Below are 21,458 nucleotides of genomic sequence, written 5' to 3'. Positions count from 1 at the left end.
GTGGAATTTAGCTGGACATCCTACTGCAGAGAGTAATAAATGCTGTGAAACTGCAGCTGGCGGGGCGTAGCACCCCCGCTATCAAACTTAGGTGTCTTGGCAACAGAGTTCCTGTGCTGCAGCGAGCGGTGTCCGGGTCACAGGGGAAGCATCGTGCTCAGTGCTGCAGCAAAATTAAGTTATGAAGAGCGTGTTAATGAGCTCGAGCTTTAATGAATCGGAGTTTTAAGTCTGGCGTGAGGTTTTAGAAGAATGCTTGAGAAGTACAGACCAGAGCAGCGGTGCTGGCCGCGTCCTTTGTTGAAGAGTTACCAAATTAACGCAGTGAAAGCATTTATTTGTGGCACCCAGCGCTACGCCTTTAAGGCAGCTTTGCCTTTGGAGCCTGGCTTTCCAAGCAATTAGGATTTGGAGCTGGGAAGTCTAGAGGCAGCGCACAGACACAAAGCCCCGATGCCCTGTCAGGAGGAAGCTTTCCCTCTGCGGGTGCTCTCCGATGCCTCTGGCTCTGGCCCTGACTGCTCTTCTCACATCTGTTCCAAGGTGGGACACCTGCAGCTGTCCTGACTGTTGTGGGCACGCCTGGAAGCTCACACCGCGGAGGTGGCACTGGGGTTCCTCTTGTGACAAGGGGTTTGTAAGCAGGGAACTGAAAGGGGGAAAAAAAAAAACAAAAAAAAACAGCGAGGGAGGAACACAGCCGGGAGCCGTCCTTGGATACAAAGCAATATTCATATATTTTATTTATATAGGCATATTTACCTCCAGCACAAAACAAAGTCTAAATAAGCCGAACGTAAAAGTGGGGAAGCCGGAGACTCGGCCCTCCCATTTAGCAAAATATAAATATAAATCAGAAAGAAAGGAAGGGAAACCACGCTCGTTCCCCCCACATAAAAACCTACCATCAATAAGACCTGCTAAGAAGGCGACGCTACGAACTCGCTGGCAATATACAGTGATTAAAGCTGTGACAGCAACATTTAAACCAAACAAATTAGTGCTTTACTTGTTTTCTTAATTCTCGCGGCGGCGGTGGTTCAGTCTCTATTTACAGGCTTTAAGCTCTTCCCAGGAGGGCAGGATGTTTGTGAATTTGCTTTTGAAACAAACTCCGAAACAGCCAAACTTTGGCAAGCGGCCTCGTTTCCACGCTCGTCTTCCTTCCTGCCAAGAATGTCTAGAGAGATGAAGCTCTCGTTTCCAGCTGAAGAAGGGTTTCCCCGAGCTGCAGGGCTGGAGACGTGGGCTCAGAGCTCCCTCCGTCTCACGCAGGTAAAGGCCTGATTGTTAACTCTTCTGGTTACTGATTGGGGATGGGGAACACAGCTGTGCACGAGGGGCGGGACCACCTGTTGCACTTCAGGTATCGCCTCGTCTAATTTCTTAAGCTAAGGGACCGCTGGTTTCGAGGCACACAGCGTTGAACGCAGGCGTAGGGAACCCTGGTGGTGGAACAAGGCACTGGGGACGTTCCCGTAGCCATCAGGCACTTGGTTTGCTGAGGCCCTCGTAACCCCGTGGCCGAGCGTCGCGGGGACACCTGAGAGCCCCCCCCCCATCTCTTCTTGGGCTGCTGCTGCTGCTGCTGGCACGTGTCCTGGGGCTGATTGCTTTCTGCCCTCCCACGCGAGGCTGGATCCGTGGTGGTGATTGCAGGCAGCACCGTCAGCTCCAGCCCTCGCGGCGCTGCCTGGAGCCTCGATGGGGGCTGAAAGAGCACGGGCAGGGAGGAGAGACGGCAGCGGGATCGGAGAAGGCCACCCCTCAGCTGAGCGGAGCCGGGCATCGCTCGCCTGGCTGAGGATTGGCTGGGCCACTGATTGCCAAGTGGAGAGTTAAAGCTGCCGAGAAAGCAACTTCTTCAGCGTAAGGCTGAGCAAAACGCTTAGGGCAGGTGGAAAGAAGAGTGCTGAGCATCCTCTCTGGAGAGCTCCACCGAAGGGTTTCCTTCCAGAAGCAGAAAATCCTGCTGAGCACGGAGCTGACCTGTTTGTGCGTCGCTACTCCCGAGCCTCTTGCTCTCCTCTCAGCTCCCCAAAGCTCTCCCTGAACTTCGTTCCCATCTGGCTGCCGGGCATTCCCTGCTCACCCTCTGGTTTCCTGGCTGCCCAGGCTTCAGTGCATCGTGCTCACTGGAGAGCGTCACCCACACCGTTCAATGCTGCCCGCAGGCATTGGAATAAAGACCCGACCTCGGAACTGCCCTGCCAATAAAGGGAAGGGCAAGGTCCTGGGGAGGCAGCCGGGTAAACTCCCAGCGATGCTGCGAGGAATTGCAAGGCTGTGGCTGCTCTGCTGGGACAGCCTCAGAAGGGAGCTCTGGAACAGAAGGGCTGCACGTAGGAGCCATCTATCAGGTAAAACATCTTGGCAGCTCGTTCCTCCGGAGCAGCAGAGCCTGCTGGCTGGCGGTGGCAGAGAGCTGCTGCTGCCCCGTAAACAACGTGGCCTGCAAACTGGCACAAGGATCGCTGCATCCGTCTCCACTGACACGACAAAGCACAGCAGCCGGATCCTGATGCCGTTTCCCAAAACCAGATTGGTTCAAGTCGCGTGCGTCCAGGAAAATGAGTCTGTTTTCTGGTGGTTCAGCCTCCAGGAGGGCAGAGCTCTCCTTGAGCCGGAGCAGGACGGGGAGGAGGACGTGGGAGCACTGGGAGCTGGCATCGCAGCGCTGGTGCAGCACTCAGGCTTGAACACGGAGCTCAGCAGTGGCCCCTATGCAAGATGCACAGAGCTCAACAGGGACACAATGGAGAGACCCATTTTTATGCGGCTCGCTTATTAAAAAAAAAAAAAATCGTCATAATTCAGTAGTTTAGCAAGTTAAGAACTTGTAACAGTAAAACACCCAAAGTACACTCCACGTCACCGCCGCTTCCCCCGTTATGCTGGTGGTGCAGTGAAACCATGCCGCACATCCCCAGCAGCCCAGCCTTGCTCTGCAGGGCGCACCGGGCTTGGCCAGTCCTCTTTTTCTCCAGCGTGTCTGTGCCGACTCGACGGCCAACTGGGCAGCTGGCAAATGAAGAAAACGGGTCCCACAGCGTTGAAGTGACACTTAACACAGGTGGCTTGGGGTAGTTCTTCTCCCATGGGCTGACGGTTAAGCGTCCCCGCGTGTGGTTTGGCCTGGGCACAGCCTGAGCAGCATCTCCAGTGGGGTTCTTGAGTTGATCCAACCTGACCTGGATACGGTGACAGCACAGTGAGGAGGGGGGGGCTGTGTGGAAGCTGCACCTTCTGTAGAGAACAGGGGTCCTGGGGTCTCCAGGGGTCCAGTGGGGCTGCAGGTCCAGCTAGAAGGAACAGCAACTCCAGTGTACGACTTCCAGTACGTCCAGGCACAGCCTGTCCTTTCCAGGAGAAACTCCAGCTTTTCCCTCTTGGAAAGGGCTCCAGTGTTGAGCAATTCCAGTGTTGTGGAGAACCGACGTGGCACAGCTGGGCCCGTCCCATGCTCCGGAATGCGGCAGATCCGTCCACGTTCCGTCCAGTGTAATGCTTTCAAAATCCAGTGTCGCAGGGGGTGGGGGACACAGGCGTCCCCAGAAGGGAAGGAGAGGTATTTGGGGCAGGGTAGGGTGGTTGGTGCTAGCTGAGCCCGGGAGATGGCGCGGGGCTGGTTGTGTTTCTGGGGCTCAGGTCCTGTGTTCTGCGCGTGCTGTACTTCGGTGTCGGCGCTGCCAGCCACAACCAAACCATCTCCACCCCCGAGGAGGGCGATGGGGCTAAGGTGGGGCGGGGGGTCAGCGGTGGAAGGTGTCCAGGAGGTTCCCCAGTGTCACCGGTCCCTCTCCTCTCTCCAACCAAAGGGCGCTGGTGCTGCCAGGACTCACTCACAGAGCCAGTAAAACTGAAAATAATAGTCAGTAAAAAGGTGTCCCATCTGTTCGGGAGCAGTGCTGCAGTTGGCCCGGCCCTAGGTGAGAGAGCAAGGAAAATTGCTTACAGATCGGGGCGGGACGCACGGCCCCACGTTCCCGTCGCCGTCCTCCCGCCCAGCCCCGGCCAAGAGGAGCAAAGCAGCTGCTTGTACTCACAGTCTGTGCCACTCTGAAGTGGTAGGTGAACTCCCTGAAAGACATCATCAGCAGAGGCCAGCGGTGCGTCGTTTCCTGGGGAAGAAAGCAGAGGATCTGTGGTGAGAGCAGGGTCGAGCATCCTGGGACGTCTCCTAGGCCGTCGTGGCAAGGAAGAGCACATCTCTGCTCCATCGAGTGACCCTCCAGCAGTCTATGGAGGAGCAGCACCTCCACGCTCAGCAACGGAGGTAGGCTGAGCAGGACAAGGAGCATTTAAACGCTTTATCCGGCTCCACGGGCCCCGAAGGCATCCGCTCAGGGGTAGATGGTACCAGCGCACGGGACGGCTGTCTGAGCACAATGCTTCACACGTGTGGGTAATGGGAGCTGAGCCCTCCCTACCTGCGTGTCCGTGCCCTCACTGAAGCCGTCTGTGCTCGCAGCATCCTGGCAAGGGTCGCTGGAGGCGAGGCCGCAAAGGGAGATGGACAGCACCGAGGAGGAGCTGGGGAGACAAGAGGTGGTGAAGCCCTGGAAGGTGCCAGGCACTGCTGTCTCTAACCAGGTCGGGCAGGAGATGCCACGGCGACGTGGCACAGTATCCAGCCCACTTGAGGGACGTAGGAACACCAAGGAGCCCCGTCCACTCACTTCATCTCCAGGGTCAGGTTGGTGTTCACCGCTGTCAGCTGGCTGACGGGGATGCGGTAGGTGAAGTTTCCAGTCCTAAGGAAACAGAGAGCGCGTAAGACCTCCTTGCAGCGGTTCAGCTGGCTGCGAGAGGGCCAGGACGGGCTGCAAAGTCCCTTCTCAGGGCTGAGACTGCAGAGGGGTGGGCTCCTCAGGCCGGTTCCCGAGCCGGCTCATCACCAAACGCAGCCCTCCTGCACGCGGGGTGAAGGAGCAGGGCTGGACTCGGCGGGAGCCCCAGCTCCTGTGCCCAAGGGCTGCCTTGGAGCAATGGCAGGTGAAGGCCCGAGGACTCAGGAATAGCCCATCCCCTGCTGGAGCTCCCCAGCAGCTACCATCTCCCTCACCTGCACGCGTTGCCGGCCGCACAGAACTGGGACTGGATGGCCATATCAATCTCCAGGATCCGGATGGAACGCAGCACTGGGCTTGGCCCTGCGGGTGGGAGATGGGCTCTGTAGGACCAGCCAAGGGCTGGCAACTGAGAAAGGGCGACGAGAGGGAGGCCGGGGGCCCACCTACCATCCGGGCTGGGGTCCTGCGCGTGGGGCCACTCGCTCACCGGCTGCCTGATGCTGCGCTGTGGCCGGGCCTGCCCCAGTGGGGAGTTGCTGCGGGAGAGCGAGAGGTTGGAGATGTACTTGGATTTGCCCTGCAGGTGGGTGAAGGGGGAGGAGGGGCTGGCATTGGGGCTGCCGAAGCTCTGAGACCTGTCAGGCGTCTTTGGCCACTTGGTGTAGGAGGATGCCTTCCTGGTGATGCCCCTGGATTTGGCTTTGATATTTGTCACCGGCTGGAGTGAGGTCTGACTTTGGTCTGTGAAGGAAAGGGAGAGACGGTGCGGTGAGAGGCAGAGGGCCTGGGGTTGTCCTGTCCCCGTGTCACCTCCTGCGTCACACCCCTGCGTTTAACAGCCCTTGCGTAGGGCAGAGCTAAACGCGGGGTGAAGGGGTTAGATGAGAGGAGAAAATTCTTTACTCAGAGGGCGGTGAGGCCCTGGCTCACAAGGCTGCCCAAGGAAGCTGGGGGTGCCCCATCCCCGGAGGTGCGCAAGGCCAGGTTGGATGGGGCCCTGGGCAGCCTGAGCTGCTGGGGGGCAGCCAGCCCACGGGCAGGGGTTGGGGCTGGGGGGGGCTTGGAGGTTCTTCCAACCCAACCACGCTGTGCTTACCCCGGCAGCGGGATTGTGGATGTACAAACCACACCACGTCAGCAGCCCAGCTGTCCCTGGGCAGGCGCAGGGGTAGGAAACCAGGCGAGAGGGATCTGGGGCCACGAAGCCATGCGGTAGCGGGACAGAGAGCGCAGCGTTGTCCCAGCATCTCCCTCCCGCTGGGCTGGAACTTACCTGTCTGATTGGTGGCACGGGTAGGGCTGGCCTCAGAGAGGGCAACGGAGGAAACATTGGTGGGAGCGGCAGAGCAGCAGGTGGAGAAACACGGTGGGTTGAAGCACGCCAGCACGCTGTGACCAGGCAGAGCGTCGAGTACGCTGAGCGCGTTCGCCGTGCCTGCAGGGCCGAGAGCAAAGGGAGTTGGAGTTAGCTGATGGCTGCAGCAGCACCCAGCACCCTCTGCATCTCTCCTGAGGAGCTCCCAGCACGGAGGCAGCTCTGTGCTGTGAGCCCCTGGCGTGGAGGTGCGGCTGCGACCTACCGTGGTGCGTCGGGGTCCTGCTGCTGGCCCTGTCCGACGCGGCTGTGGATCGCACCAGCTGCGTTTTGTCGATGTTCTGGCTGGACCTGAAACGCAGGAGAACAGGGGTGAAGCTCTGCCACCTGGGACCGCGTGGAGGCGAGTGGGGTGAGGGAACAAGCAAGCGGGGCGACAGCGGGGGGGCAGAGCCTGCGGTGATGTGGGAAAAGCAAGGCAGGAGAGAAGCACAGCAGGCGCAAGCGGCACGGAGAGCTGGGAAATGCACAACGGGTGGGGTGGCAGTCCTGCTTCTGGCAGCAGTGAGTCTGAGCTGGAGGTGTTCACTGCGCAGAGATTGCTCCTGAGCTCCTAGCAAAGAAATGAGAGACTTGACCCGTCCGTTCCCTCCTGGCTTCGGCTTTCTCCTTCCCACGTTTTGCTTGTCCCGAAGCAAGGTCCTGCCTGTCCTCTGGGCATGGCTCAAGGCTTCCCAAAGAGCCTTCATTCATCGAGAGACAGCAAAATACCACTGTCACCTCCTGATTACGTATTTCTTTCGCTAGCGAAAGGTGCCACGGCGTTGGGCTCCTGGAGGAAAAGCAGACCCAGCCTCTGGAGCCAGCCTTCATCCCAGCTGAAGATCCACCTCCGATCCCTCACGTTCCTCCACTGCTTTGTCAACGCTCGCCATGCCCGGCTTTACCTTGCCTCCCACGAGCAATCAGCATTTAACAGCCTCTCACAAGCCTCAAGCCATCCTTAGAAGAACAAATCAACCATACCTCGCGCTGCTCCTCACATGGTACTTTCTTCAGGCAAATAGGACCTGTTTCCTTCTGAAGGAAAGTCTGTTGCTACAGACCGCATAAAAGCTACTTTGCGTGTCTGCTCCCAATTAGTAACTCGGGCAGCTTTCCCTGGCTTGCAGGGCTGTGTTTAAGGCCGTACCTCTCCACCTGCTTTCTGTTTGCTTCTTTTTCTTGAAGACCTTTTCCTGCAGTGCCAGAATACGGGAGGGCAGTGCACAGACCTCCCGGATGCTTGGTAAGTCACCTGCCAGTGAGCCAGGCACCAGAACTGGGTCAGCACCTTTCCAAGCACTCCCAGTGGTGACGGCTCATAAATGGAAGTAATTAAGGCGGTGGTTTTTTTCTTTCTGCCCTTTTTTTTTTTTTTTTTTTTTGCACGCTAAGCTCACCTGTAATTGAGAGCGACCCTTCACAATAAAACGACTCATATATAGCGTGGGAACTAGGAAGGGGAACTAAGAGAAGGGGTGAAGCAATTAAATAACAGGATAATGAAAGAGTAACGTACCGTGGGCACAGAGCAACTGGGACCCCGGGACCCCTGTGCCGAAAGAGGGCCAGGAGACAGGCAGTGGGCACAGCAAAAGAGCTACGGGGCAGGGAACGGAGAAGGGAAGAAAAGGGAGGCAATGAGAGAGGGTGTGGGTAATGGCAGTAAAGAAAAGGAAGGGAAAATGAAAGAGAAGACGGAAACAAAATGAGTTGGATGGGAGTCGTAACCAGAACATGAGGGAGAGAAGTAGGACGGGGAGAAGAAAGAGAAAAAGAAGCTCATTATCTGGTGCCGTGAGCTCCTGAAGGAGCAAAGCGTGCTGAAACTGAACACGTGGCTGCATTTGGCTGGCTTTACAGCACTGCTCACTGCAGCTGTGGTCACTAACCCTACAGCAGCAGCTCCTTTGGCCCCAGCCACCACATCCGTCCCACAGAGCCCACGGGTACCTACCCTTCGATATCCACGAGGTCCTCCTCGCCGCGCAAGCTCAGCACGTAGAGCGTGGACATGGACACCACACTGAAAAAGACAAAGGTCCAGGCCGAGGATGAGGACGGGGCAATGGATGTGTCCCGGTGCTGACCTGCTGCCAAGGGATTTCAGCCCCCAAAAGGATCTGTGGGTCCGCAGCACCCCCTGCACTGACCACCCCACGGATGGCAGAAAAAGTTGGACTTCTTTGCTCTCAGGCACTTCTATGCCTCCCCGCCACGGTGCTGGGAAGCCTCGAGGATGCAGTTCCCACCCCTGCGAACTGTGCTTCCAGTACTGCCAGCTGGGTTGGCACAGCCTAGACCGAGCCGGTGAGACGGAGGGAGGGAAACCTGGATGCGTGCTCCCACCTGAAGGCCATGATGATCACCAAGGCAATGATGGTGCCTTGCAGGAAGCGCTGACTGATGCAGGCCTGCTCCGGGACGACCGACGGCGTCTGCAAGAGAGAAATCCCAAGCTCAGCTCAGGGCTTTGGCCCCTTCTGAGCACAGATCCCGAGCTTTCCTCCCGCTCCCCTGCGAGCCCCCGGCCCCCTCAGAGCAGAAGCCAGAAAATGTCTTCATCAGGCACGGATAAAAAGCAAGGAGAGCTCAGGAAAATGGGAGTAGACGAGGCTTCTCCCTCTGCAGCACGCGCAGGAAACCACTGGAGAACTAAGCAGGACACTGTTCCCAGAGAGTCCACCTTCCCCCACGCAGCAAGGCTTCCTCGGGAGCAGTCCCTTACCTTGCTGGCTATCTTGTGGGGCCTCTTTTTGTGAGGCACGCTTCCCGCACGGCTGAACTGGCTTCCCGTTTGGCTGCAGGAAGAAAAGGTTCTCAGGTGACAACGTGCCTCTCTGCGTGACGTGACAGTCGCAAACCCTTGCCACCCAGCCCAGCTGAGAGCAGGATGTTGGGACGTGGATGCCACAGCTGCCTCGGCTCTCTGAACCGACTCCAGACCGAATGACAACTGCCACCACCCCGCCCATCCTCCCCCCCTCCTCTTTCCCAAAATGAGCTGCCACTCGGGACCGCCTGGGGTCCCTGGCACGTGTGGATCCGGCACTGAGGGCATGGTTAGTGGGGATGGGTGGATGGTCGGACTGGGTGACCTCAGAGGTCTTTTCCAGCCTTCACGGTGCTATGAAAAGAGCCATCCCTTGGGGCTCTCTTGCCCTCAGCGTGCCCGTACCTGAACGCCCCGGAGCTCACGGTCGACTTCATGCTGTCGAGGCGTTTGAGCTTGGCCAACTTGTGGCTCCATCTCTCCAGCTCGTCGATGCGCGTCTCCAGGTTGTCCGTCAGCTTGCACAGCTCCTTCACGGCTCCCACGTTCTCCATGAAGATGCGCTCCTGCCAGGGAACGGGTCAAGCAGTCAGCAAAAACGGCAGAGATTCTCTTCAAAACCAAAGAACCAATGTTCGTTCAGGGTCCCCGAAGCGCTGAGTTCAGCCCTGGCCGTCCCCACTCTAGGCACTGAGGAGGGAGGGACGCAGGAGAGAGCTGGTGGCTTTGGGAGAACAGCGAGGCAGTGAGCTACGTCCCCTCAGCACCCAGAGCAGCAAACAGGCTGCCACAGGTTACAGTGAGTTCAGGCAGCCAGGTGCTCTCGGTTATCTTGACGTAACCGCCTTATCTTATCTGGAAAGGTGATAATGACTAAGAGCCTCCCCGCAGGAGGCTGCCAACGAGAGGCCTGTCCCGAGGAAGATGCTGACAACTTTCACCAGCATCAGGCAAGCTCCTCCCTGCAGATGTCTGCTATCAGCTCAGGTCTGCTCCCGACATCTGAAAGACCAGCCAACGCTGAAACCCGTATGGGTTGTACTGGTTTAGAAGCATTTCCCAGGCACCATGCTTTCCCTGTTTCAGCTCTACGACTCTCTCGGCCCGGGTTCAACAGCCTCCCCGGTTTCCCTGCCCTTCCTGTCCCTTCAGGCTGCCACCGACCTTGTTCACCACCAAGAAGTTCTCCAGGGTCTTCCCATTGGAAAAGACCAGGTCCCCGGTGTCCTTCACAGCTTCAGGGAGGATCTCCTTTACCTCCTGAGCAATGACACCTGTGTGGAAATGGCACAGTGGGTCACAGGACTCCGGGCAGCACTCCTCCTGCCACAGCCCTTCCTCTGAGCCAAGAGATTATCGCAGGAGCCCTCTGTATGAGGACAGTCCTCCGGGCAGAGCTCGCAGACCACAGCAGAGGAACCATGGAAGGCCTCAATGAAGCATCCCTGGAGCCTTCTCCAGGCTGAACAGGCCCAGCTCCAGCACTGCAGATGCAAGCAGGGTGGGAGAGCACGACGTGGGGCCTATACCTGTCTCGGAGGTGCTGTCAATGCCCGCCGTAGCCGCAAACTCAGGCGTGTAGTTGTAGTGCACCAGCCTCATCCGCGAGATCCTCTTCAGCTGCTCTGTGGTGTCCACCTGGGACCAAAATAGAATCATAGAATTAGCTAGGTTGGAAAAGACCTACAAGATCATCCAGTCCAACCATCACCTACCACCAATAACCCAACTAAACCATGGCTCTCAACGCCACATCCAAACGTTTCTTGAACACCTCCAGGGACGGTGACTCAACCACCTCAATCTCTGGAATGGGCAGCCCATTCCAGAGATGTGCACCTCCTAAGCGGAGCGTTGCTTTCTTAGATGCCATCACTCTGACCCCAGGCAGCAAAACTCACTACGGTTCCCCTTTATGACAGGTCCCAAGGGCAAGAGGAGCTGAGTGAGAGGGCCCTGAGCCCCGATCCGCAGTCAGCTAAGCCTAGCCCGGCTTGCTCGGCTCCTACCTCCTGGATGTCCTCCTTCACTCGGACGTCCGACGGGTGCATCAAGGATCCCATCACCTTCACGTTGCCGTGGACCACGAGGGCTTCATCGGGGCGGTCCGTGTTGATGCCCACCCGGCCATGGTGAAACACGGTATCAGGGAGCTGCGCCCGCTGCCAGAGCACGTCACTGTCGCTCTCAAACTGGCCAGGGTTGGAGGCCTGGGAAGAGACAGGAGAAGAAGGTGGAGATAAGCAGAAGCGCCTCGATGACGCAGCTGGGCCCTTGTCCTACAGAAGGGAGCCAGGGATGGGGAAGATCTCAGCTGAACCTGGGCCAGATTGATCCAGGGGGCTTGAGAAACTGGAGGGGACTTTTGAGATTAAAAGCTCGGGACACGGGACCCCGGGGGGGAGGGTGCCCTCTCTCCAGCCCACAGCTCTAGGAAAACCTGGAGGCTGAGCTGCGAGAGCACCCGCCCCACAGCAGGGACGGCAGGGAGCTGACAGACAGCACAGCAGAAGACAAGCGAGGCTGTGAAGGTGTTAAGACAGAGCTTTGCAGCAGCACAAAGGAAAATGGCAGGGACAGGGATACAGTGCCAGCTCTGGGAATGAATCCCGGCCTGCTTTTACAGTCTTGGCATTCATCCGCTGGCCCCGTCCAAGCCTCTTCCATCAGGAACCAAGGTTACCCCTGCTCCGCTCCTCTCCCTCAAGGAATATTCTTGCCTCCTCGAGCTGTCTTATCTCAGCCCTCAGACCTCTTGCAATTCCAACTACAACACAACGACAGCTGGAGTCCGTAAGTAACACAGCTGTTGCTCCTGGCTCCACAATCCCCCAAATCCCACCGTTCTGAGACCTGTTGGGATGGACCAGCACAGGCTGCCTGCAGTTCCCTGCAGTCCTAGGCACCCTGGAGGCTGCACTATTCCTTCTGCATCCGTCTGCAGGCTCTGAGGACCTTCTCTTGGCGTTTTACCTCCTACCTTCAGGCCACGGAGCCGATCATTCACTAGAAGAGCCCCGGGAGAGGCCGGGGAAGGTGCCTACCTCTTCCTGCCCCTCTGCACTCCCATTTGAACACTGCTGCACAAAGTGCAGCCATGGCAGGGCACTCAGACTTTCTGCACCCGGAGGTCTCATCCCTGCTGTGGAATCCTAACAACACCGTTCCCTCACTCCCAGCAGCTCTACTGTAGGCGCCAGGGCAAGGTCACGGCAAGGAGACACCTCCCCTGTCCTGCAACAGGTTCTTGCATGCCCCGAGGCTGCTCCAACCCAGCAAGTGTGGAAAGGCTGGAGTGAGAACGCAGGCACGGACAGGGACAGCCACGGGCAAGGAGAGCTGCAAGCAAGGCAGCGTTGGTTTTGGAGAAGAGAAGAAAGGGCCGAGAGGGGAAAGCACTGAAAAGCTCGAGAGGCGCAGGAGAATTGCCCAGCTCGCCCAGCGAAGGGCTGTGGGGGGAGAGGAGGACTTACTCGGACGATGATGCGCTCAGAGATGTGGGCTGCCAGCGTGTAGTTCTGGTTCTGAGCATGTGCTTGCAGGGCTACCACGAGCATGAAATACCTGTCGAGAGGGGAGAGAGGTCAGGGTGCCATCCTGCAAACTGCCACATCTGCCTCAAGGACGGGGCGCGAGGCTGTCACAGCGGGCTGGACGCATCCCCTCTCGACCCTGTCCACAACCCCTCGTAAAACGGGAGCGACCACGGCGGCCACAGCAGACATCTCCTTTCCTCCATGAGAAAAAGATGGGCAGCGTAGGGCCTGCTGCCTCCCAAAGCGGGGGCTGGCACCTCCACAGGCTCCGAGCGCTCAGAACGGTTTGAACAAGCGTCCCTGCCCTTCGCACCTCTGGTCTGGGTTGGGTTTTCCTTTCTTCCTCATGTTGTTGGCCGTGGTCTCGCTGAAGTGCAGCCGCCCCACGGTGACCTTGGTGACCTGCTCCGGAGGCAGGTTGACCCTGGGGAAGAGAAAACAGAGGAGCAAGTGAGGATGCTTCTGGAGAGGGGGCTCCTTGAGGGACGGCCATCTCCTGTCCTGCTCCACCAAGGCAGGGCTACGAACTGGGCACAAAAGGCAGCATCAAGGGAGGAAAACTCCGCTGTGGGCAGCAAAACTGGAGGGTGCGATACCCACAGCGCTGCCCTGAGCCCCCCCAGCCAGCTCCCCCTTCCCCACCCGCTCCTGCTATTGCTTCTTCCCCAGCTGCGCTCCCCAAGAGGAGCGTGGCCCGGCCCACACTCACGTGACGGGGTTGAAGGGCCGCTTGCTGCGGTCGGACTGCGACTGCTCGATGTTGATGGACTGGTTCAAGGCCTCTAGCTGGAGAGAAAGATTTGGGGATGCGATGAAGAGCGGAGAGCTGAGACTTTGCCCTTCCCACTGCCTGCCCGGCCCCTCCTGCGTCTCAGCACAGCTATCACCCAGCGCCTGACTTGGGTGCGGCTCTTGCGCCAGGGTTCCTCCCTTGGCAGAGCGTGAATGGATCTTCCCAAACACCTCCAGAGTCAAACGGGAGCCAGAGGAAACCCTGGGGATGGCCAGGGAGCAACCGAATCCATCTCAGGGTCCTAGCTCAAGATCAGGTATGACCTTCAGCGCTCTCCTACACACACACCCCTCCGGCTCGGCACGTTGCCTGATCTCAGCTCCCCTCCTCCCTGCTGCGTTCGCTTGGCTCCCGCTTGCCTTCACTCCGTGCAGCTTCAGGTAGAAGCACTCTAAGGGTTTCAGGCCCTCGGGGGTCTTCACATACTTGGGATCTCCAAGCATGCCGATGTAGACCGTGACCTGGAAGTGATTCTTCTTCTGGCACACGAAGGCGTCGTCGCCCACGGAGAAGTTGAAGCCTTTGTCGGCGTCCACGCGGTACGTGAGCATGGGGCTGCGGAAAAGGCAGCAGGCGTCAGGCCAGAGCCCCGAGCGTGTCACGAGAGGCCTAAGCTCCCCGCAACAGAGGTAGTGCAGGCTCTGTGGGGCATGGCGTGGGGCGGCACCGAGCCTGGGGGTCCCTCAGGCCCATCGGTTTTACCCATCGCGTTCCCGATGCCGCCCACATGCCCGATTCCTATGAAATCAGCAAGGCCTGAGCGGGAGGAGGGGGACGCCGCTGCCCGGCCAACACGCACCAGCTGGGGAGGTTTAATCTCCATCTCCTTAATGGGCTCGTTGCCATGGGAATGAGGGAAATATGTGGCCTTTAAGCAAGTCCCCTTTTCTCTCACCGCCAAAGCACTCAGACCTGGCGGGTGGGCCCCTGGGATGCATCTCGGCCCATGGAGAATCTCTAGCAGAAGACCAAAATCCCGCATTTCCCCTTCTATATTTGCCCTTACGTACTCAGAAGGCAAAAGGTAGCTCGGCCTGGCCTCTGACATCAGCCTTGAAACTCACTGAGCACTCTTCCACAGGAGGGTTAACGTTGGAGGGGATCTGGGGGCCCGTTCCCAGGCTGCCACGAGCAACACTGGGATGCAATTCTTCATCTCCTGCACCCGAGGGACTGTGCCTTCCCTGAACGCAGACCAGACGGTGGAAGCAGAGCGCTACCTTAGCCCAGAAGCACGAGAGGAATTCCCTTCCTCCACTGCCTGCCTCCCAGCTTTAGCCATTTGGCTCCTCTGGCTCAGGAGCCAGGGCTTGGTCTGGCTCTAGCACCCTCTGTGCTCGCCCGTGGGTGGAGGAGCCCTTTTCCCATCAGGATGCATGACATCTCCCCTGCCACACATCCTGCCTTTTGCCTTAACCCATGGGGAACCCAGCCAACATGGGGTCCCCTGCGTCCTTGCCACCCCATCCCCGTCCTCAGAGGCTGGGGAAGGAAGGCAGGCGGCCCCAAGCCAGGAGCAGCTCCTGGGGATAGGGACAAGAGCAGCCAACGCTGTTCCCAGTGAGCGCAAGGGCCAGAGGGCAAAGCATCAGGAAGAAAAGGTCTAGGGTCAAATGGATTATTTTAGGCAGAACGCCCCCGCTGACAAAAGCAGATTAACGCAGGGCTCGAGGGCCCGGATCAGAGGAGAGGAGGTTTCAGGGGTTACCAACTCCCCACGCTGGGATCCACGCTTACAGGTGTGGGGAGTGCCCTCATCCTCTAAGCCGAAGTGCAAAGCTAAGGGAAAGGCAAAGCAAGGAAAAAAATACGTCTCTGATACGGAGGGGGATCTGCATTTAGATGGGTGGCAGAAAACAGGACTGTCAGAGGGAAGTACTCATGCCATCCCACGCTGTTTCCTTCGTGGAAGGAAAATCTCCCCCACCTCTCCTTCCTATTCCAGATTCCCCATTATGTCAGCCGTTCCTAGGCCATCACGTCTGGAATGCCCCGAAGCTGAGGGTCCGCTCCCTAATTTCGTGCAGTCCCTGCTTTGTTCTCCTTCCAGCACCGTCTCAGCTGGTCTTCACCGACACCTGAAATACATCCAGCACCGCAGCACGTCACGCTGCTCTCCGTCCCCTGGGGGATCTGCAGCATGCAGGGTCGCTTGTTCCAAACCGGGCTTCCGAAAGCTTGCTTGATGGGAAGAGAATGGCACCAGCCCAGTCCCGAGTGCAGAGCTAGCCCTCCCCTCCAACTGCCTTACCTCAAACTACAAACAGCTGGGGAGAGGGAGGAGGGAGCCTGCTGGCATTTATCAGAGCGCACTGTCAGGGAGATGGATTACTTCTGCTCCCGAGAGTAAATTAGTGAGCTGCCTGGTTCCAGGCCTCTTCGGCACCGCTGCTGGAAACCACCTAACCCTTTTGAAGGTTCAGCAAGTCTGAAACCACAAAACCAGTGCAAAAGGCCAAGGAGAAACACACTATCAATAAAACTAATCCGGAGACTTAGGTCTCCTTCAACCGACACGGATTCCTCAGCCCACATAACCAAAGCCTGAGACATAAACCAAGCGTGCTAAGGCACAGATTTTCAGGCACCTCCACTCGGATCCAAGAAGGAGCCCTTCTTTCCTCCCTTTGTCCTTCCCTCTGTTTCCTTCACCCGCTCTGCTTCTAAGAAAACTACAGCCTACAGTTCCGCTACAACTAACTACACCTGCAGGCCTGGAGAGCTCAGCTCCCCTTTGCTCTCCTCCTGGCTACAGCCCCTGGGCACAAGGAACCCGTTGCCATCCTATGGCAAGGTTCACTGGTCCTAGGCACATCTCTCAGAAGGCAGAAAAGCTACCTGGGAAGTGCACAATTTGTTCAGATGCCCCCCTGCGCTGAGCCAGCACAACAGCTGGGGAGGAGCCTGGCTCCGAGATCCAGCCCAGATCAGCAGTAAATGAGACAGAGCTGAAGGGCCCCTATTCTGCAGGGTTTGTTGTTTTTTTTTCAGGAAAGGGATTGAACTGAGATGAAGTTTTCTGCAAACGTCATCTGATGTGACGGCATCACAACCTCTCACGGGGATACCAACCACCACAACCACGGTAGGAAACTGCCAAGGAACAAAAAATCTTTCGGTGCTGGTGAGCAGTGCCTTCGCCAAGAGCAGCACGAGTAGGAAATGATGGAAGCAAAGGCCTCCTCGCCTCTCTGAGGGAGAACAGGAGGAAGCTCAAGCACTGCAAACCTGAGAAATCTGCCTCCACTGCCAGCAGTTGCCTTGCTCCACGGAAACACTGCGGGTTGGACGCAGGTTTTTCACCCGTCCGTACATCCAGGTGGGCCTACAGCTTTTGGGAGCTCAGCCTACGGGCTCGTGGCTCAGCCTCTCTCCTTAACGTGCCTTTCTGCTCTCAAGAGCAAGGGGAGGAAAAAATCAGGTGACTCAGATGATTCAGATTCCTGGGGCTGTGAAAAGGTTGTGGGCACGTGGATCGCAGGGGAGAAAATATGTTTCCCCTAGGGGCAGGAAACGATAACAGCACGTATAAAGGGCATGGCAGCTACCAGCAGAAACCAGGCTGGGATGGGCTGGCCTTAATGATCCCAGAGGAAACTCCTGTAGAAGTACTTACGGATCTCAAAGAGACACTCATTTGCAGAGCGCACCAAAAAGGAAGAAAGAAGGAGACTCCCTTGGAGAGCTGCAGTTCCAAGAGCTTTGGCAGTCCCTCCCCAGGTCTATTCTGGTGCAGCACCACACCAAGAGACCCATTCCAGCGACCTCCTACGTAGGAACAGATGTAGTCTCAGCTTGCACAACCTCTCCCAGAGCTATCTGACTGCTGAGCAGCCACAAAGAGGGAAGAGACCACCGAGGCTGTGCACTGCAGAACATGCGACTGCCCTGCCCTCCACCTTTTTGTTTGGGTCGAATCCGGCACCGCAGCAAACCACACGCGGGTTCCCAACACCGAGGTGAAGCCATTTCAAAGGAATTCAGCCATTACGCAACCGGGCCGTGACCTAAATGCAGCAACAGTAGGTTTGCTCTGCCTTCCACCCTAAATCCTCAAAGCAGGTATTAGCAAGTGAGCCCGAGCGCAGATCTGACGGAGGTGGTAGGGCAGGGTTGGGTTTGCAGGAGTTAAAAGCTGCAGTTTGCAGCACTCCGGCGACTGCAGCGTGGTGTGAGTGTGCCTGTGCAATATCAGGGCGTGCAACAAGCCTCTGCCAGCTGTAACATCTGCAAAGGGCCCACGACGAGCTGGGAGAGCTGTGACGTGCTTCAGGTGAGAGACCATTCACCCAGCACGGGTAAACAGCGAGATGGAAGGCAAAGGTGGGGGGGGCTCATTGTGTCAAAGAGAAAAGCGAGGCCACGTGCAGAGCTCTTTGGACCCTGCCGACTACAAAAGGTGCATTTGTGCTTCTGTCACACGGGGAAATCCCTGCTGGCACTGAGAGGCCGCTCTCGGGAGCGAGAAGGTGGCTTTGTCAGGTGGGCAGCTGCCCGGTGATGCCCAGGCCCTGGTTGGAAACCGAGCACTAAAGATGGGAAAACAGTTTGGCAAAGGGAGCCCGCTGGGAAGCTGCCAGGCCACGGCACGCTAAAGAAAAGATTCACACCGCAGGGGAAACAAAGTTGAAGCAGAGCTCTGCAGAGGACAGTGGAAACAGTTCGGTAAAACAGAAGCAAACACCTCCCCAGCTTAAACCTCTCCTGCTGTGGCTAGGGAAATAGCCACGGTCTTTGCAAACGGCAGGATGTCACCGAAGAAGTAACCAACCATCAGTCACTTCTCTGCAGGGCTCTCAGCCACACGTCCTTGTCCTACCCTCAACACCATCTGGGCAAGCTACAATGACAGCCCTGGGTTATTTGGAACCACAAGCAGAGCGCTCCATCCTCCACGTCCCCCAAGAGGACCCCACCAGCCTCTGGCTGTCCAGAAAGAGAAGGAAGGGAGACAGGGGAGTCTGCTCAGTTCCTGGAAGCCCGCCTGCTGCCTGCCTGCTCTCAGTCACCTCTGAGGAATGCAGGGAGGATCCAGAGCGGGTTCCTCCTGAGCACTCTTTCCTACAAGGCTTGTTCACCCTCTGCCTCCACCCCTCTACCCCAGCTTTCCTCTCTGCCTGCACCCCTGGCCTCTCCACCCCTCCCAGCTGTCCTCCAACCTTTCCCTCTTCCTCTCCCTCTCTCCTCTCCTCCACCCACCAACCACTCCTCCTCCTCAGGCTCCTCTCTGCGCCGCTCTCAAGCTGTGCTGAAGTGGCTCTGGATTATCCCCAGTCATCCGCGCTATGCATTGTCCTGGAAATCCTAACACACCTTTTAAAACCCTGGAGCTTTTGTATGCCTGGCCGGGGGGGGAAAGCGTGCTGCGTGTCCAAATGGTGCTCAGGCAAGGCTGTATTTGCCAAAAGAACCCCCCAGGGGCAGCCTAAGGTCTGAGTGGCTGCCTCCAACGCGGCCAAAGTGTTGGCTCCTGCAGAGCCAGCCCCACTCCTTAATCCCCCACCGTTCAAGCAGAAGTGCAGAGAAGAGACCTTCTCAATGGCAAAGGTACAGCAGGGAGCGCAACTCCACCACAGCGTGGGCAAGCAGAGATCAGCAGGTGATAAAAGACAAGGGAGGTCCAAGATATCAGATCTCCCCAGCCTCGGTCCTTGAACGAGAAGGCCGATGAACGAAAGGCTGGACGTGCCTTTGGATGGGTTACTCACAGTTCTTTATAGTTGGCGTCGTAGAGAGTTGCCCACTTGTTCTGCTGATGCGGCTGCCACTTTATAGACTGGTAGTTGGGGTCTAGGTAGGAGCCATTCAAGCTGTCGTTATCCTGAATCAGGCCTGCAGAGAGAGAAAGATGCATTCTACTCACCCTGATGGGGCCCTGGCAAGTCCAGCCTAGCGGGTGGCAACCCTGCCCATAGCAGGAGGTTGGAACTAGATGATCTTTGAGGTCCCTTCCAAGCTATGCCATTTGATGATTCGATAACTCTACGGCGGAGCATTCAGTTGGGTAAAAGCACAAGGGAGCAAGTCGCCTCCTGACTGCCAGGGCACGGCGGTGGCACAAGGTCTGGACCCTGCCCCACGCCCGGGGAGCTCACACGCTCTCCCCAGGCACCGCCAGGTTTGCATGCTGGGGAGGGATTAAGGGGACGAGGGGGTGAAAACCGCGTACCTGGAGAGAGAGGTCCTGGCTGGTGCCAAGGAGGAGTGGGAACTCTGTCGGGGTTGAGTGGCACAGACCCCATGCCCGGCTCCTGCTTTATCAGCCCGTTGAGCATCTGCGCGCTGAGGGTGTTGGGGGGTGACTCGGAGTGCTTCCTTTTCTTGGCAGGGTGCACCGGGAGGCTGCGGGGCAACGGGGAGGTGACAACCCTGCAACATCACCACCTCCCGCCCACCCACCCACGGCGAGCTCCGTGCCAGGCGTGCGCCTGAGCCACATCTCGGCGTCCCCTCCGTCCCCGCCATCCAGCTCCGAGCATCCCACGCTCTGGGTCCGCCCCCACCTCGAGTCACACCGAAACCAACAAATCCCAATGCCCCAGAGGCCTTACTCTGCTCCGTGCTGCTGGAGAAGCTGGTGCAGCATCTGCGACTGCTGAGCGTGGTGGAGGTCGGCCGGCGCCATGCCCTGTCCCATGCCGTAGGGAGGCATCAGGGGCTCAGCCTTCATGTACAGGTCCCGCTGCAGGCCAGGGAAGTGCTGGTGGGAAGGAGGGGGCACGGCCTGCAGGTGGGGGGGAGGAGGAGGAGGAGGCGGCGGCGGCGGGGGGTGCTCCAGGCGGGATGGGGGAATTACATGGCACATGTTCTCGGGGGTCATGGTCCGAAGGAGGTGAGGATCTTGAAGGAGAGAGAAAGAGGAACGCCTGTGAGAACAGCACCAGGCCGAAGCTTCAGCTCCAAGCCCCGCTGTGAGGAAATCCCATTGGACTTGAGGATCCTAGAGATCTTTTCCAACCTTAATGATTCTGTGATTCTATTTCGGGGCATGGCCCAGTGGGCACGGTGGGGACGGGTTGACAGTTGGACTCGATGGCCTTAGAGGTCTTTTCCAACCCTAATGATGTGATGAAAATTCCTGCATCGCCAAGGAACTACACGGATCCAGAAAGAGCGGTGGCACGGCGGGTCCGACAGCGGGGCCTGCCCAAAGCCTGTGCCTGGAAATGCAGGGCCAGAAGGTGACTTTGACCTCCACATTTCAATAAACAAAAAGAAGCATTCAAATGATCCCACCTTCCTCCTCCTCCCTGTGGAACAGGACACTAAAGCAATGCCAGGCTCAGGGTCGATTTGACTACGCTGCCATCAAAATAAACGCCGGTGGAAGGGCATGCAAATCCAGCTCTCTGCAGCTGCCTGGGCTCCAGCTCAACACAAGCTCAACACGTGGCAATGCCAACGCACCAAGACACTCTGGTCAACCAAGACACTTCTGGAACCTCAGAGCAAAAACTGAAGCGTGTAGAGGAAAGCTGGATGATTGGATATCACCCAACGTGGCTGCAGAATGCCTAGAAATGAGAGACTGGACCAAAGGAAACGGCGCTCATCAATTTACTACGGAAACCAAACGCATTGGTATGGAAGTCGATGCGCAGGCAAGACTTGAGCAAGCTCCGTGCTCCTCTCAGATGGAGCAGGAAACCACAGAATCGTAGAATGGCTTGGGTTGGAAGGGACCACGGGACCCGCTCCAAAAATTCTGGCAAGAGTCAACGTTGGCACCATTTCAGCAGCTTATTTTTACGTTTCGTAGGAACAAATGGGCATGTCCCGTACACCACGTGGGTGGAAAGCAAAGATTGGAGCCTGATGAATCGCACGCACCTTCTGCACCAGCTTCTCCATCCTCTCTGCATCCCAAAATAAACAGTGGGGAGAGGAGAAACTTTCCGCCTGGGACACGGTTCTCTGGCAAAACCAAACCCTTCCACAGTTCAAGTGAATACACGGAGTAAAGGAGCGAGGATCTGAAGGCAACCTCAAGCTTCCCAACCACCCGTGGGCAATGAGCACAGACAGACAGACAGCTGCTTCAGGGCTTGCAGAGGAGCCCCGTGCCCTGCCCTGCAGAGCACGGTGAGGAATGGGGTTTCTCAACATCTCCAGTGCATGTGCTGCATGCGGGGCTCTGCAGAGCTCCCTGCTGCTTCCTCTCCTCCCCACACAGAGAAAGCGAGGAGCGTCGAAGCAGCTCTCCCCT

General features: G+C 57.7%; 1 protein-coding gene across 7 annotated transcripts in view; it reads right to left on the bottom strand.

Annotated features, from left to right (window-relative positions):
- The window catches only part of MYRF (myelin regulatory factor), a 38,348-nt gene continuing 17,603 nt past the window's right edge, over positions 714–21,458 (bottom strand). For 6 of the 7 annotated variants that reach the window (XM_021401060.1, XM_021401064.1, XM_021401059.1 and 3 more), the window contains 22 exons: positions 19,804–20,092; positions 19,422–19,594; positions 18,961–19,084; positions 13,612–13,807; positions 13,169–13,245; positions 12,773–12,883; positions 12,397–12,487; positions 10,933–11,133; positions 10,453–10,561; positions 10,088–10,197; positions 9,329–9,489; positions 8,879–8,951; positions 8,500–8,588; positions 8,108–8,176; positions 6,374–6,459; positions 6,067–6,228; positions 5,241–5,534; positions 5,066–5,153; positions 4,680–4,754; positions 4,431–4,533; positions 4,047–4,121; positions 714–3,925 (listed from right to left, as the gene is read on the bottom strand). In XM_021401060.1, coding sequence (XP_021256735.1) covers positions 3,839–3,925; positions 4,047–4,121; positions 4,431–4,533; positions 4,680–4,754; positions 5,066–5,153; positions 5,241–5,534; positions 6,067–6,228; positions 6,374–6,459; positions 8,108–8,176; positions 8,500–8,588; positions 8,879–8,951; positions 9,329–9,489; positions 10,088–10,197; positions 10,453–10,561; positions 10,933–11,133; positions 12,397–12,487; positions 12,773–12,883; positions 13,169–13,245; positions 13,612–13,807; positions 18,961–19,084; positions 19,422–19,594; positions 19,804–20,092 — 2,843 coding nt within the window. In that variant the 3' untranslated portion in view covers positions 714–3,838. The remainder of the gene's footprint in view (positions 3,926–4,046; positions 4,122–4,430; positions 4,534–4,679; positions 4,755–5,065; positions 5,154–5,240; positions 5,535–6,066; positions 6,229–6,373; positions 6,460–8,107; positions 8,177–8,499; positions 8,589–8,878; positions 8,952–9,328; positions 9,490–10,087; positions 10,198–10,452; positions 10,562–10,932; positions 11,134–12,396; positions 12,488–12,772; positions 12,884–13,168; positions 13,246–13,611; positions 13,808–18,960; positions 19,085–19,421; positions 19,595–19,803; positions 20,093–21,458) is intronic. The other variant, XM_021401062.1, reaches the window with a different exon arrangement.

The sequence above is a fragment of the Numida meleagris genome, chromosome 6 (genome assembly GCF_002078875.1).
Source record: "Numida meleagris isolate 19003 breed g44 Domestic line chromosome 6, NumMel1.0, whole genome shotgun sequence".
NCBI lineage: Eukaryota > Metazoa > Chordata > Aves > Galliformes > Numididae > Numida > Numida meleagris.
The sequence above is the reverse complement of the archived record's forward strand: the minus strand, read 5'-3'. Positions and strand labels throughout refer to the sequence as shown.